The 16,387-nt window shown below is 43.2% G+C and overlaps 1 protein-coding gene across 2 annotated transcripts in view; it reads left to right on the forward strand.

Annotated features, from left to right (window-relative positions):
- Positions 1–2,069: 2,069 nt before the first annotated feature.
- Positions 2,070–16,387, forward strand: part of LOC144604706 (sterile alpha motif domain-containing protein 10-like) — an 83,855-nt gene continuing 69,537 nt past the window's right edge. Inside the window, exons 1-2 of one of the 2 annotated variants that reach the window (XM_078419354.1) lie at positions 2,070–2,208; positions 15,955–16,133. In XM_078419354.1, coding sequence (XP_078275480.1) covers positions 2,196–2,208; positions 15,955–16,133 — 192 coding nt within the window. In that variant the 5' untranslated portion in view covers positions 2,070–2,195. Of the gene's footprint in view, positions 2,290–15,954; positions 16,134–16,387 lie in introns of both variants that reach the window. The other variant, XM_078419356.1, reaches the window with a different exon arrangement.

The raw sequence follows: 16,387 nt of genomic DNA on the forward strand, positions 1-16,387 counted from the left end.
TGGGGATCGTTGGTCGGCGCGGACTTGGTGCGCCATACGGCCTGTTTCCGTGTTGTATCTCTAATACAAACCAAACTAATACAGCTTGGAAACAAGCTCTTAGGCCCACCAAGTCCCTGCCGAGCACCAATCAACCATTCACACTGGTTGTAGAAACAATGAACTGCAGGTGCTGGTTTACAAAAAAAAGACACAAAGTGCTGGATTAATTCTGCATCTTCCCCTTTGATTTGTATGTGAGTTTGACTTGACTGTGTTTATGTTTGGTATATCTCCTCTGTTTGGATAGCATGCAAATCACTGTACCTCAGTGAGACGTGACAATGATAAACTTAAACCTAATCATGAGGGGAATGGAGCGAGGATCTATTGATTCTCAGTGGAATCAGGAAATCACAGCTGCAACCTTGAAACCTTGGTGTGAACTTTTTCATCCAGAGAGTTGTGAATTTGTGGAATTCTCTGCCACAGACGGCAGTGGAGGCCAAATCACTGGATGAATTTAAGAGAGAGTTAGATAGAGCTCTGGGGACTAGTGGAATCAAGGGATACGGGGAGAAGTTCGGCACAGGTTACTGATTGTGGATGATCAGCCATGATCACAATGTATGACGATGCTGGCTCAAAGGGCCGAATGGCCTCCTCTTGCACCTATTTTCTATGTTTCTATGAATATCGAGGTACCAAGAACCAGTGGTTCTAAACGAATGGTCTAATCTAAAGGTTATGAACACTACCTAACTGAACAAAAGAAGTAGGAAAATAACTGCAGATGCTGGTACAAATTGAAGGTATCACAAAATGCTGGAGTAACTCAGCAGGTCAGGCAGCATCTCAGGAGAGAAGGAATGGGTGACGTTTCAGGAGGGTCTCGACCCTAAAAGTCACCCATTCCCTCTCTCCCAGATGCTGCCTGACCTGCTGAGTTACTCCAGCATTTTGTGATACGTACAAAATAAGTATATGCATGTTTATATATTTTTTTTTGGTCTCAATCGGTTGGAACTGTGTATAATATTTTGACGATTGCGGTTTTAAAAATAAATAACTTTCTGCCTTTCAGACCGGTGCCTTTGAAAGTTGGCCGGTTTCCGCGAACAGGTGTCAACAATCGCTGTGATCGGCCGTGTGAATTTGTTTGTCCGCCGCCTCCTGGTCTGATGTTCAGGTGAGCAAAACGCCAGGAGCCGTCCATTCCAGGGATGCAAGTTGTGACCTGCATTTTAAGGACCGTCGGCATCGACCGGGTTACTCACCCACCCACTCTTCCTTGTGCGTCTTGTCAGTACACTGCACTGTCTCTCTCACACACACACATACACACACACACACACACACACACACACACACACACACACACACACACACATACACGCACACATACTCACACACACACACACACACACACATACTCACACATACACATACACACACACACATACACACACACACGCACACATACTCACACACACACACACACATACTCACACACACACATACACACACACACACTCACACACATACACACACACACACACACACACACACACACACACACCCACATACACACACACATACACACACACATATACACACATACACACACACACACACACACACACACAAAATAAGCCTTTCACATCACTGGTGACGTGACGTTTGGGGATTTAGTGTGTGTGTATGTGTGTGTGTGTATATGTGTGTGTGTATGTGTGTGTGCTTGTCTGTGTGTATATGTGTGCGTGCATATGTGTGTGTATGGGTGTGTATATGTGTGTATGTGTGTGTGTGTGAGTGTATGTGTGTGTGTGTGTGTATGTATGTGTGTGAGTATGTGTGTGTGTGTGTGTGTGTGTGTGTGTGTGTGTAAGTATGTGTGTGTGTGTGTGTGTATATGTGTGTGTGTAAGTATGTGTGTATATGTGTGTGTGTATATGTGTGTGAGTGTGTGTGTGTGTATGTGTGTGTGTGTATATGTGTATATGTGTGTGTGTGTGTGTGTGTGCAGATTGTCACACACACACACAACCCAGCAGTTTGAGAGGAGGCTCCGGGCGTGTTTCCGGTGGTCTGGAGGCAACAAGGGAGGGTTGTGACTAGTGCATGATCTGAAAACATCCTGGTCCCAGTCCACCGTTCCTGCAGCCGCCGACCACGACGATGGCAAGCTTCTGAACTGTCAGCATCCAAAGGCAATGGCTGTGGACGGTAAGTCGGGCACAAAGAGACAATGCGCCCTGTGCTTTGTGGAGCAGCATCGCTGAGCAGCGTCTCACAGTGAAATGCAATGTGAGCATTGAGCATTGAGCAGTGAACATTGAACAGTGAGCATTGCAATGTGAATCCGAGCAGAGGGTCGGTCACCCGCTGTTTTGTCGACCTGTCAATGATGTTTTTTATTTCCAGTGCACAGATCACAAGCCGGAGACTGTTGTAAGACGGAGGCTCCCAGCTGTTGCCGGCGGCGGATCATCAAGTCCCTTTAATATAGTTTTAACGTTAGCAAATGCGGGTTGAAAGACACCGCGACAAAGTGATGATCCGAATGGGTCGGTGTGCTGATTTGCCTTCCCTCCCAGCCCTGGCTCCAGTCCTGAAGCTCCAGGACATCAAGCTCCAGCCCTGGCTGTCTTGTCGCCTGTCGTTGCTGTGTCTGCAGTCATTCATTTGACCAAAGAACACTTTCTTCTTTTTTTTTTAAATGCAGGAGTTTAAAACCTATATATAGGTGGCTATTTGTTCATCCGTCCGCCTCGGTCTGTGGACCGACCTCGCCTTGTCGGGTAGCCGGCTAAACTCGTTCGTGAATTTGTGAATTTGTATTGATTCATTTGTTAATTTAAATAGGACTCTCACACTTAATTGCAACCTTTCGATTCGCCGCTATTGTGTGTGTGTGTGTGTGTGTGTGCAGGAATGCGTGTAATCGTGGTTTCAAAGGGTTCTATGTCCCAGTGAGGAAATAATCATTTTTTCTATCTCTTTTAAGATTTAAGAGAGAGTTAGGTAGAGCTCTTGGGGCTAGTGGAATCAAGGGGTATGGGGTACTGATTGTGAATGATCAGCCATGATCACAATGAATGGCTCGAAGGGCCAAATGGCCTCCCCCTGCATCTATTTTTTATATTTCTATGTTTCTATCGCCATCATCTCTAAACATAGTTAACTGAAGGATCTTAAATGTAAATATAATGGATGAATAAAGTAATACTAAACCCAAGGGCATTTAGTACCTTGGCTCCCAGTTTCTCTCTGGCCATCGTCGTGTGTGATGTGTAGAATGCCTTGCTGCATTGGGATAAAGGATGAAGTGTTACACATCGAAGGTAGACACAAAATGCTGGAGTAACTCAGTGGGTCAGGCAGCATCTCTGGAGAGAAGGGATGGGTGACGTTTCGGGTCGAGACCCTTCTTCAGAAGTGTCTGGACCTGAAACGTCACCCATCTCTTCTCTCCAGAGATGCTGCCTGACCCGCTGAGTTACTCCAGCATTTTGTGTAGGAAAATAGCTGCAGATGCTGGTACAAATCGAAGGTCTGAAGAAGGGTCTCGACCCGAAACGTCACCCATTCATTCTCTCCAGAGATGCTGCCTGACCTGCTGAGTTACTCCAGCATTTTGTGATAGCAGCATTTTGTGTCTACTTTTGATTTAAACCAGCATCTGCAGTTTTCTTTCCTAAGTGTTACACGTCTGTGACTGAAGTTGCTGCCTCTTCAGTTCTGTGATGCAAAGTTGACTTGTCAAATATTTCTCAAAAATAGACATCAACATTCACATCTCGTCACTCCTCCAACTAGACAAATCGCAACTCTCTGATCCTTTGGTCTCACACCTTTTCTGGACATTGCCCAACCATCTGCCTATCAACTCTCCCCCACCCCTTGCCCCTGTTCATCTATGACCTGTGTAAAAAGGAACTGCAGATGCTGGTTTATACCGAAGGTAGACTAAAAGTGCTGGAGTAACTCCAGGCACTCCATGTTGGAGTGGGTCAGGCAGCATCTCTGGAAAAAAAAGATAGGTGACGTTTCAGATCAGGACAAGACCAATCCTTTTTCTTCAGAGATACTGCCTGACCCGCTGAGTTACTCCAGCACTTTGTGGGTCGGAAGAAGGGTCCTGACTCGAAACACCACTCATCCTTTTTCTCCAGAGATGCTGCCTGACCCGATGAGTTACTCCAGCATTTTGTGGCTATCTTCATCTAAGACTTGCCAGGCTTTGCTCTGCCCTGCACTCTAGCTTTCTTTCAACCCCACCTCTGCAATCAGTCTGAGGAAGGGTCTAAACCTAAAACATCACCAATCCATGTTCCCCAGGGATGCTCCCTGACCAGCTGAGTTACTCCAGTGTCTTTCCGTGATGAAGTAATTGTTTTGGTCAGCGCTGAACAGATTGAAAACCGCAATGAATGTCTAGCCATCACCTGTGTTTATAAAGACTCAACATGTGTGCAAATTATTTTGAATATTAGAGAAAAAAAAATTAAGCCCTCCTAACATCTCAGTATTTTCTTCAAATTACATTTCTCGTTTATTTGAGGCCAAGTTCTTATATTTGAAGACAACTTTGCAGTTCTGGGTCCTGTAAGCCATAAAACTGAGGGCAACCGGGGGATATTGTTATTGCATTTCGATGTGTTATTTCTCATGCTTAAACTGGTTTTAGAATAATTGAGAAATACCGGGATGACTTGTGCAAACTTCATAGGATATCGCTGGTCCAACAAACTAATTAATTCACAGAGAAGTATCCGTCTGCAATAGATCAACTCATTTATCTTTTCACTCTACCCCGAGGCTGACTATGATTTGGATGAGAGAACAGATCAATAATGAATTCTGTGTGAGCTACAGATACTGTTAACGAGCCATGAACACTGTGTTATTAATGCGAATATGGATATATTGCTTTAAGTGTAACATAATTTTTTAGGTTATTGTTTTTTTTTAAAATACATTGAATATTTGAGATATAACCTCTACCGTTGGTCAGAGTTGAATCCTATTATTTTGTGAATAAACTGCGCGGCCTATTGGGGGAAAAAAAAAAAGAATTATTACAAAAGTTAGCTTTCTAATTTTTGAAAATAAATGACATTTAAATTTCTGGGAAAATGCAATAATTGAATGCGAAATATGGCTTTCTGTGCTAAAATTACTTAATAATCTGCAGTTGTTGACATAGAGAAAATTTATTAAGTCATTTGTCTTCTCAGCATTCAGAAATAAAGGCAGTAAATGAGGCTAATGTAATAGGGAGAGATTGCTGGAGAAACATAATTGAACTTGGTGAATGGATGTACTGAAGTGGAGGCGTGACTTGATTGGAAAATGCTTGTTGGATTCTCATTGTTAATTTGTTGAGTGTGAGCCCCTGCCAGAAAGCAAAGCTAAAACAAATGTCAATGAAATTAATTATTTTAAAAGGGACATGCAGGTTTCGCAATCACTCGCGCACAGCTGGAATAGACATTTATTCTCAGCCAAGTCTCAGGACAAGGTGAACAGTGAGCACGCAAAATACTTGGACATCATTTCCCCAAGCTGCTGGTTTGGAGCGGGTTTGAGGGGAAGAGATTGTCTGGTGGGGGAGTGTGGGTGGAGACGTGTGCAGTTTAAAACTCTTAAATCATCTTATACATGATGGTGGTTTAGTCAGGGTCAACACAATGTTCTAGAATGTTCAAGTAATCAATTCAAGGCGCTAAAAGCAAAATTGCTGTGACGCACTTAGTAGAGCCAAAGACGGACACAAAATGCCGGAGTAACTCAGCGGGACAGGCAGCATCTCCTGGTTGAAGCAATGGGTGATGTTTCGGGTCAAGACCCCCTTCTTCAGACTGGAGAAGGGTCTCGACCCGAAACGTCACCCATTCCTTCAACCCGTGGATGCTGCCTGTCCCGCTGAGTTTACTCCACCATTTTGTGTCTATCGTCGGTTTAAACCAGCATCTGCAGTTCCTTCCTGCACACCTGCGAGAGCCGTTGCCTCACAACCCCAGAGACCAGGGTTCGATCCCGACCTCCGGTGCTACCTTTTGTGGTGTTTGCACATTCTCCCTGCGACCACATGGGCTTCCTCCAAATGTTTCCTGTTTCCTCACAGGTCCCAAAGACATGCCAGTCAGTGGGTCATTTGGCCACTGTACATTGCCCCCCAAGCGTGTAGTTGAGTGGTCAAATCTTGTTGGAGTTGAAGGGAATGGGGGAGAGAATAAAACAGGATGAGTGTGAATGGGCGGTTCGTCAGCACGGACTTGACGGGCCGAAGGGTGTAGTTCCCTGCTGTAACTCTCTATTAATAAAGCAAAAGATAATTGATTTACAAATAATTGATACAAATAATTATTGATTAATATTGATTGATACAATTATGTCTAAGTAGCAAAAATTAAATATTGACATAAAATATTCCAAGAATGTTCGGGCGGTCATGGTGGCGCAGCGGTAGAGTTGCTGACCTACAGCGAATGCAGCGCCGGAGACCCGGGTTCGATCCCGACCACGGGTGCTGTCTGCACGGGTGACCTGCATGATCTTTGGTTTCCTCCCACACTCCATAGACATACAGTTTTGTAGGTTAATTGGCTTGATAAATGTTAAAAAAACTTGCCTCTAGTGTGTGTAGGGTAGTGTCAATGTGCGGGGATCGCTGGTCGGTGCGGACCCGGTGGGCCGAAAGGGCCTGTTTCCGTGCTGTATCTCGAAACTAAACTAGACTAAACATTCAATGTTTCTACATCGTAGTATTTCAACATTTGGACAGATCGGCATAAATGGGTAGCTTCATCATTCCTGCAATGGTGTTTGGAACAATTATTAAAATAGCTCGTATGGCAAATTTTCAAAAGGTGAAGTGCATATTTATTTTAGTAAGTGGGTGCTTTCACAAGAATCATTATAGCTTTCGCTCGGCGTCCAAACGTTATACTCAGTTTTACAAGAATAATGTTATTCTGCAAATGAGGATCTGTGATATGTTGGAGCTGCTTAACCACTTGCTTAAGGCACGAAGATATCAATAATGTTTCATAATCTGCAGTTTGCAGATACTTACCATGAAATCACAAAGCAAACTCTTTGCTGCATTGCAAATGTAACCAAATCAATGGCTGCAATTACAGTAGAAGTCAGCCTCTGATGGCTATTACGGCAGCACAGACAGAGAATAAATATTCAGACCATTTCCTTTGAGGATGTATTATGAATATTAAATTCCTACTTGACATAACAGTTAATACATTTAAATCATGGAACAATCTGACACATGTTTGTAGCCTAGAAACATGTTCTTCTTCTTCAACTGTGCAGCGCTCTTATCATTAATGAAAGAGTGCAAAGAGAAAATAGAAGTGAATTTTCCTTGGGTTAGCAAGAAGGAGAGTTTAGTTTAGTTTAGTGATACAAGTTCACAAGTTATAGGAGTAGATGTAGGCCATTCGGCCCATTGAGTCTACTCCGCCATTCAATCATGGCTGATCTCTGCCTCCTAATCCCATTTCCCTGCCTTCTCCCCATAACCCTTGACACCCGTTCTAATCAAGAAACAGCATGGATACGAGCCCATCGACTCACCGACCACGCCGACCAGCGATCCTCGTACAGTAGCGCTATCCTACCTACACACACCAGGGAGAATTTACTATTTTTACAGAAGCCAAATTAAGCTACAAACCTGTATATCCTCGGAGTGTGGGAGGAAACCGGAGCACCTGGAGAAAACCCCACGCGATCACAGGGAGAACGTACAAACTCCTGTCGTCAGGATCGAACCCGGGTCTCTGGCGCTGTGAGGCAGCAACTCTTCCACTGCGCCACCGTGCTGCAAGAGGTTGGAAAGACTTGGATTGTTTTCTCCGGTTACCCCAGAGGTTGAAGGCAGACCAGACAAAAGCATGTCGAATTATGAGAGGCATAGCCAGTGAGATCCCTTTCTCCAGGGCAGAAATGTCAAATACTGGAGGACATAGTTTTAAGGTGACAGGAGAAAAGTTTAAAGGAGATGCGTGGATCTTTTGTTTTCACACGCAGAACGCGGCAGGTGCCTGGAGTGTGTTACATGGGGTGATGGTGGAAGCATGGCCTCCTTCTGCACCTATTGTCTATTGTCTATTGTCATACATGATCATGGCATACAAGATGTCACCCAACCCAGGCGACTGGTTGTGTGCTTGCCAGAGAAGCAGATTTATGATCACATACTCCCATCGCTCCACACTTTCTAAAATCCCTATTCCTACAGCAACATTTCGGACTCTGCCGGCTTTACCTTGCACTAAACGTTATTTCCTTATCATGTATCATCTATACATTGTAAATGGCTCGATTGTAATCTTGTCTTTCTGCTGACTGGATAGCACGCAACAAAAGATTTTCACTGTACCTCGGTGCACGTGACAATAAACTGAACTGAAATGTGGCGCATGCATGTGCAGAAAATGAGGGGTTACGGATCCCACGTAGGCAACGGAGATTAGTGTAAGCTGGCGTCGTGTTCGGCACGGACATTGGGCAAATGGGCCTGTTCTTGCACTGTGCTCTTCGATGTGCTGTGTCCTTATTTGCACTGCCAGTTACTGTATCCAGCAGTGTGTAATGGATATGAGTGCTTACAGAACATGTAGCAATTAAATATTAAAGCCTTCAACAGGTAGGGGAGACCTTCTATCTAAATCACCGGTGATCTAAAAGTCTCTCCAGATGCTCCATAAAACAGCTTGACATGTGATTGTACAAACTCCATGAATTATGCAGCCTCGTCTTTTTTCTTTCTATTTCCCAGGTATTCTCACTCTGTTTCTAAAATCAGCGTTGCTCCTGACTTTGAATGAATGCAACACATTTAGACTTTGTGTGAACAGCACCCTGAATCTCACCCTTCTTAAGCTTGTCAATATCAGCAATCAAGTTGGTGCCTTTTTGTTTGCAACCTTTTAGACAGTTACGGAGAAAATCACCTTAAACTCAAACACATCTTTTTGGGCTCAGAAAATGCCAGACTTATCGCCTACCTCATTCTGCAATTGCAGTTTTTGCATTTTATGATCAGTCAGCATTTAGTAAAATGCTTTATATTAAACGATTCTAAATTCATTCATGGGGGGGGGGGGTTGTAATACCAGCTTTCATATTTTATAATATGTCTGGCCACAGCCAGGCATAAAAATAGCTTTTTTCCACAAGTGGTAGTTCTACTCAATAACCAAAGTCTGTGGTTTCTTTTTTGCTCTGGTTTATTTTCACCCACATGTTTAGACCGCAATGCTGTATCCTTATTGTTTTGATGTGTTTATGCGTTATTCTTAATTCTTAACTGTATGTTTTTTGTTGTCATTTGTGAGTGGAGTACCAAGGCACATTCCTTGTATATGCACATACTTGGCCAATAAACTTATTCATTCATTCATTCATTCATTCATTATAATCAGTCAGCGTTTAGTAAGGTGCCAGATATTAAACAATTCTATAATCATTCAAGGGGGGTAGTTTGGGATCAATTGATTGATTGATTGAATGTATGAATGATTGATTGGTTGACTGGTTGATTGGTTGGTTGGTTGATTGAGTGATTGAATATACGATCGGTTGAAAGAAAGATACAGCATGGAAACAGACCCTTCGGCCCACCAGGTCCATGCTGACCATCAATCGTCCGTTCCCATTTGTTCCCACTATGTTATCCCACTTTCTCATCCACTCCCCACACATGAGGGGCAATTTACAGAGGCCAATTAACCTACAAATCCGCACATCTTTGGAAGCACCCGGAGGGAACCCACACAGAGGGAGAGCATGCATACTCGACGTAGACAGCACCCGAGGTCAGGATGGAACCTGGGTCTCTGGTGCTGCGAGGCAGCTGCATTACCAGCCGATTGCAAGATATTTATAAAGATGATTCCATAGTTTAGCAATGTGACAATGGAGTTCAAGGATAAGATGATAATGAGGAAATCATCAAAAATAATGAAAAATAAATTAATCATGAGTAATTTCTCCTTTGTTTAAAAAATGCTAATTGCAAAGATTTAGCAACTGTCATTTGCCTGTTCATGACTTTATATAACTAAGTACTTATATGATGAGTTAATGGACTTTTCCTTTGTGCCACATTGAATTTCTGCCAAGCCGGTCACAGGCTTGTGTCATCTCAATGTTAAACAGTGTAAATTTTCAGACTGAGAAATGCACTTTGCAAGTTTTAGTTTTAACATTGCACATAAAAGCTGTTAGAAGTTTATTAAATGGTGCAATTAGGAAGTTAAAACTATCCTATTCATGAATAGGTAAGCATGCAGGTACAGCAGGCAGTGAAGAAAGCTAATGGCACGATGTCCTTCATAACAAGAGGAGTTGAGTATAGGAGCAAAGAGGTCCTTCTGCAGTTGTACAGGGCCCTAGTGAGACCGCACCTGGAGTATTGTGCACAGTTTTGGTCTCCAAATTTGAGGAAGGACATTCTTGCTATTGAGGGAGTGCAGCGTAGGTTCACGAGGTTAATCCCCGGGATGGCGGGACTTTCATATGTGGAAAGAATGGAGCAACTGGGCTTGTATACACTGGAATTTAGGATGAGAGGGGATCTTATTGAAACATATAAGATTATTAAGGGATTGGACACGTTAGAGGCAGGAAACATGTTCCCGATGTTGGGGTAGTTCAGAACCAGGGGCCACAGTTTAAGAATAAGGGGGAGGCCATTTAGAACGGAGATGAGGGAAAACTTTTTCATCCAGATACCTGTGAATCTGTGGAATTCTCTGCCACAGAAGGCCCTGGAGGCCAATTCTCTTGATGCTTTCAAGAGAGATTTATATAGAACTCTTAAAGATAGCGGAGTCAAGGGATATGGGGAGAAGGCAGGAACGGGGTACTGATTGTGGAAATTCAGCCATGATCACAGTGAATGGCGGTGCTGGCTTGAAGGGCCGAATGGCCAACTACTGCACCTATTGTCTGGTGTCTATTGTCTATTGTCTAGATTGCAGATATTCCGTTGATAATTAGTTGAAGTTAAGAAGCATGCTGCATTGAGCAAGATTATTATTGTTTATTAAACAAAGCCATTAGGGTCTATCAATGAATCATTCTTAAGCTTTACTTGGTTATACTTAATTTTACTAAATGCAGGTAACATTTCTCAACACATTTCAATCTGTAAAGAAAAAGTAGGCTTTGATTTTTTTTCAAATATTAGGAAACCTAATTATACATGGAACAATTATATTTTTGCATTTGGTTATTTTCTCTTGCGCATGTAGTAAATATAAATTTGCATCTTTAAATTTCTCAAATGATTGACAATTTGTACATGGTGTAGGAACATAACTGCAGATGCTGGTACAAATCGAAGGCATCACAAAATGCTGGAGTAACTCAGCAGGTCAGGCAGCACTTGGAGAGAAGGAATAGGTGACGTTTCGGGTTGAGATCCTTCTTCAGAGTCTGAAGAAGGGTCTCGACCCGAAACGTCACCCATTCCTTCTCTCCAAGATGCTGCCTGACCTGCTGAGTTACTCCAGCATTTTGTGATGCCTTCGACTATTAGAATCTATAGAGTTAAATGGAGACACAGGGAACTGCAGATGTTGAAATCTTGAGCAAGATGCAAAGTGCTGGAGTAACTCAGTGGGTCAGGCAGCATCTGCGGAGGGAATGGGTGGGCAATATTTTGGGTCAGGACCATTTTTAGATTCAACCAAAAACATCAACTATCCATGTCCTCCAGAGGTGTTGCCTGACCTGTTGAGTCACTCCATCACTTTAAAAAAAATAAACCAGCATCTGCAGTTTCCTTGGGTCTCAGAAAGAACAAGTGGCAGATTCAACGTATTGTGAAGGAGTGGCATTGCCACGTGAAGAGGAAAGAATAGACAATAGACAATAGGTGCAGGAGGAGGCCACTCGGCCCTTCGAGCAAGCACCACCATTCAATGTGATCATGGCTGATCATTCACAATCAGTACCCCGTTCCTGCCTTCTCCCCATACCCCCTGACTCCGCTATCTTTAAGAGCTCTATCTAGCTCTCTCTTGAAAGCATTCAGAGAATTGGCCTCCACTGCCTTCTGAGGCAGAGAATTCCACAGATTTACAACTCTCTGACTGAATCAAACAAGGGAGATCACAGCATTTTTCAAATGCTTTAGAATAAAATATCAATTTTGTTTTCCCATTCAGAAGTGAAATAGAACTGCATATATATATATATATATATATATATATATATATATATATAATATGTATGTTTGCTCTGATTTCAAACTGCCTAATTTCCACAGGAGAATGCTATTAGTATTTTGAAAAAAGCGTTTATCGCATCAGGAATAACCAATCCATTTATTTCAGACGGCAATCTTAACAATGTTTTGAATATAAAAATCATTGTGAATTGCCATGCATGTGATGCATAATGGTACTATGGTAAGGATGCATTGATTTTACAATTCTCTCTAGGCCGCTTTTCATCTGATTGGTAGCAGTGTATTGCAACTAATGAGCCTGTGTTATTGTGAGAAGAATTTACACAGCTCCAAACCTAACCCAGCCTTTACAAGTTTAATATTTTATTTAGCTCATTTTTAATGCTTGCATTATTCTCTCGGGAGCAATTTTTTCACACCTTTCTAATAATGAAGCTAATGGAAAACAGAATCTGATTACAGACCTTTCACTCCAACTGTACGGCAAACTGTTCCTTGTCAAAAACAAATGAACAACTGAGACTGTCGTGGTTTTTGTTCTGAATAGGGAATTTCCGACACTTGTGAATAACTGGACCTCCATCACTAATTGAGTCATACGTCATTCACTAAATATTCAATGCAACTTTCCTGAGTTTGTAAGTAACACGAGTAGAGTCACGGCAACGAAACAAGCCTTTTGGCCTAACTTGCCGATGCCAAACAGGTTTTATAACTGAGCTAGTCCCACTTGCCTGCATTTGGCCCATATCCCACAAAATCTTTCCAAAACAATTACCTGTCTGAATGACTTTTAAAAATTGCATTGTGTATGCCTCTGCAGCTTTCTCAGACAGCTCAATCCAGACAGGCACTATCCTCCGTGAAGGAATTGCCCCATGGGTCCCTCTGGAATATTTCCCCTCCTACCTTAAGCCTGCGCCCTCTCATTCTGAACTCCTCTACCTGGGAAAAAGACTACGACCATTTGAGTTATGTAAGCTTCTGCCAATGTTCTAAACCTCTGTGAAGGTTAGATTTTTAGATTTAGAGATACAGCGCAGAAACAGGCCCTTCGGCCCACCGGGTCCGCGCCGCCCAGCGATCCCCGCACATTAACACTATCCTACACACACGAGGGACAATTTAAAAAAAAAACATTTGCCCAGCCAATTAACCTACGTCTTTGGAGTGTGGGAGGAAATCGAAGATCTCGGAGAAAACCCACGCAGGTCACGGGGAGAACGTACAAACCTCGTACAGACGGCGCCAGTAGTCAGGATCGAACCTGAGTCTCCGGCGCTGCATTCGCTGTAAGGCAGCAACTCTACCTCTGCGCCACCGTGCCTCCCTTAAACGCTTTTACCTCTCAGCCTCCTACATTCCACGGGGAAAATAAGTCCCAGCCTCTCCACCCCTCCTTATTTATAACCTTAGCTCTCGAGTCCTGGTTACATCCTGGTGAATCTTCTCTGCACTATTTCCGGCTTAATGACATTCCTCCTACAGCAGGGCAACCAGAATGCACACAACACTCCATCTCCCCAATGCTTTTACTGCTGTAATGTAATCTAAGGTCTTGGAAATATTTTCTCTGGAAGTATTTCTAAACTGTCATGCTGGTGCAGAACTTCCATTTTTTTGAAAGGTCCCACAATTTGACTCGTTCCCCTTCAGTTTGCTCTGTGAATGTTGAGGAGATATGTTCATACATGTTCATAATTTTAGATTTCCATCATGACAATAAAGATATATTGTATTGTATTGTATTGTATTGTATTGTAGTTTTCTTCTTATCTGAACATAGAACAGGGTAACGCAAGAACAGGCTCCTTGGTCCACAAAGGTAGACACAAAACAACTCAGCGTGTCAGCCAGCACCTCGGGAGAGAAGGAATGGGTGATGTTTTGGGTCAATAGACAATAGACAATAGGTGCAGGAGGAGGCCATTCGGCCCTTCGAGCCAGCACCGCCATTCAATGTGATCATGGCTGATCATTCACAATCAGTACCCCGTTCCTGCCTTCTCCCCAAACCCCCTAACTCCGCTATCCTTAAGAGCTCTATCTAGCTCTCACTTGAATGCATTCAGAGAATTGGCCTCCACTGCCTTCTGAAGCAGAGAATTCCACAGATTCACAACTCTCTGACTGAAAAAGTTTTTCCTCATCTCAGTTCTAAATGGCCTACCCCTTATTCTTAAACTGTGGCCCCTTGTTCTGGACTCCCCCAACATTGGGAACATGTTTCCTGCCTCTAACGAGACCCTTCTTCAGCCTCGACCCGAAACGTCACCCATTCTTTCTCTCCCAAGATGCTGCCTGAACCGCTGAGTTACTCCAGCATTTTGTGCCTACCTTCGATTTAAACCAGCATCTGCAGGGTTTTTTTTCCTACACTCTTTGACCCACAATGTCCATGCCGAACATGATACCAAGTTAATCTCTGCCTGGACATGGACATGAACTTTTTCAGTCAGAGAGTTGTAAATCTGTGGAATTCTCTGCCTCAGAAGGCAGTGGAGGTCAATTCTCTGGATGCTTTCAAGAGAGAGCTAGATAGAGCTCTTAATAATAGTGGAGTCAGGGGGTTTGGGGAGAAGGCAGGAACGGGGTACTGATTGTGAATGATCAGCCATGATCACATTGAATGGCGGTGCTGGCTCGAAGGTCTGAATAGCCTACTCCTGCACCTATTCTCTATTGTCTCTATTTATCCCTCCATATCCTGCATATGCATGTGCCTATCCAAAAGTCTCTTCAATGCCACTATCCTCTTTGCCTGTACCACCCCCGCTGTCAGGTGCGTTCCAGGCACCCACCCATCTTTGTGTGAAAAACAAATTGTCCCACACATCGCCTTTAAATTCTACCCCTTTGCACCTTTAAGCTATCTCCTATAATCCTTGATAGTTCCGCCCTGGGAGAAAGGTTCTGATTGTCTACCCTCTCTATGCCTCATAATTTTATACACTTCTAACAGGTCTCCCCTCAATCTTTAAAGCCTCAGAGAAAACAATCCAAGTATGTTCAAATTTTCCTTGCGGCAAATGCCTTCTCATCCAGGCAGACTCTATTGCATCTTTTCTGCACCTCGCCTAAACCTCTACATCTTCCAGTTATTGGGTGACCAGACAATGCACAATACTCTAAATGTGGCCTGACCAAAGTCCTGTAAACCCGCATCATGCCTTCCTGACTCATACTCAATGCCCCGATCAATGACCACCTCTACTTGATTTGCCACTTTCAGGGAGCTGTGGACTTGGTCCCCAAGGTATCTCCATACATCAAAGCTCCTAAAGGTCTTGCCATTAACTGTGTGCTTTCCCTCTACATCCAACCTCCAAATGAGCAACATCTCACACTTGCTTGGTTTAAACTCTAATTGTATGGTTTCTGTGGACCTCTTCCCCTCTAGTGCATCACATTTCTTCAAATGTGACGATAGTCGGCAAGCTACTTGAGACTGGAGTCAAATCTCACGTTGTTCTCACTTGACATTCACACGCAATCATTTAGAAATCGCTAAATATCTTTCTTCTTGGAATCGATAGCACAGGGGCTCCAGGGCACTCTCATGCCCGAATCGGCCTCTTTGGCAGGCAGGTAGTGTGTTTGCTTCACTTTCAACGTTGGAGTTGGAAGTGTTCAATTAATTAGTTGTTGATTTGTGATACAATTGTTCTTTTTTGTACAAACCAATGTGGATACGGTGCGCGCTCCTCCTCAGCGATTCACCCGCTCGCTTTCCCTTCCATTTCCAGCGGCTTCCCACTTCAGCTTTTGCCGAACTGCCCTGGATCAAAATGTGTCAACGGATGATTTAAACTGCGGCTTGCAAGATGATTCCGATCACTCTGCCTGGAATAACGGAGGAGGTCACCAGTCATCGGGAACTCGGAGCATAAAACTCTTACAACAGCCAGGAACAGAACATTTCCAGGTAGATGGCGTGATTTGTGTTATTCTTGTTCGACACTTTAGAGTATCCAACAGTTAATTCTGCAGACTGATGATACCCAACAGTCAGCTGAAATAAAGATTTTATTTGATACCTAAAATAATGAAAAATCTGATAAAATACTGGAGGCTGCTCAAAAATACTACTATCTCTCTGTCATTTAAACAATCTCTTTCCATTATCCATCACTCTTTCCCCATCTATTACATTATTAAAAACTTAATCTAATTTCCTAT

This window comes from Rhinoraja longicauda, chromosome 22, assembly GCF_053455715.1.
Source record: "Rhinoraja longicauda isolate Sanriku21f chromosome 22, sRhiLon1.1, whole genome shotgun sequence".
Lineage (NCBI taxonomy): Eukaryota > Metazoa > Chordata > Chondrichthyes > Rajiformes > Arhynchobatidae > Rhinoraja > Rhinoraja longicauda.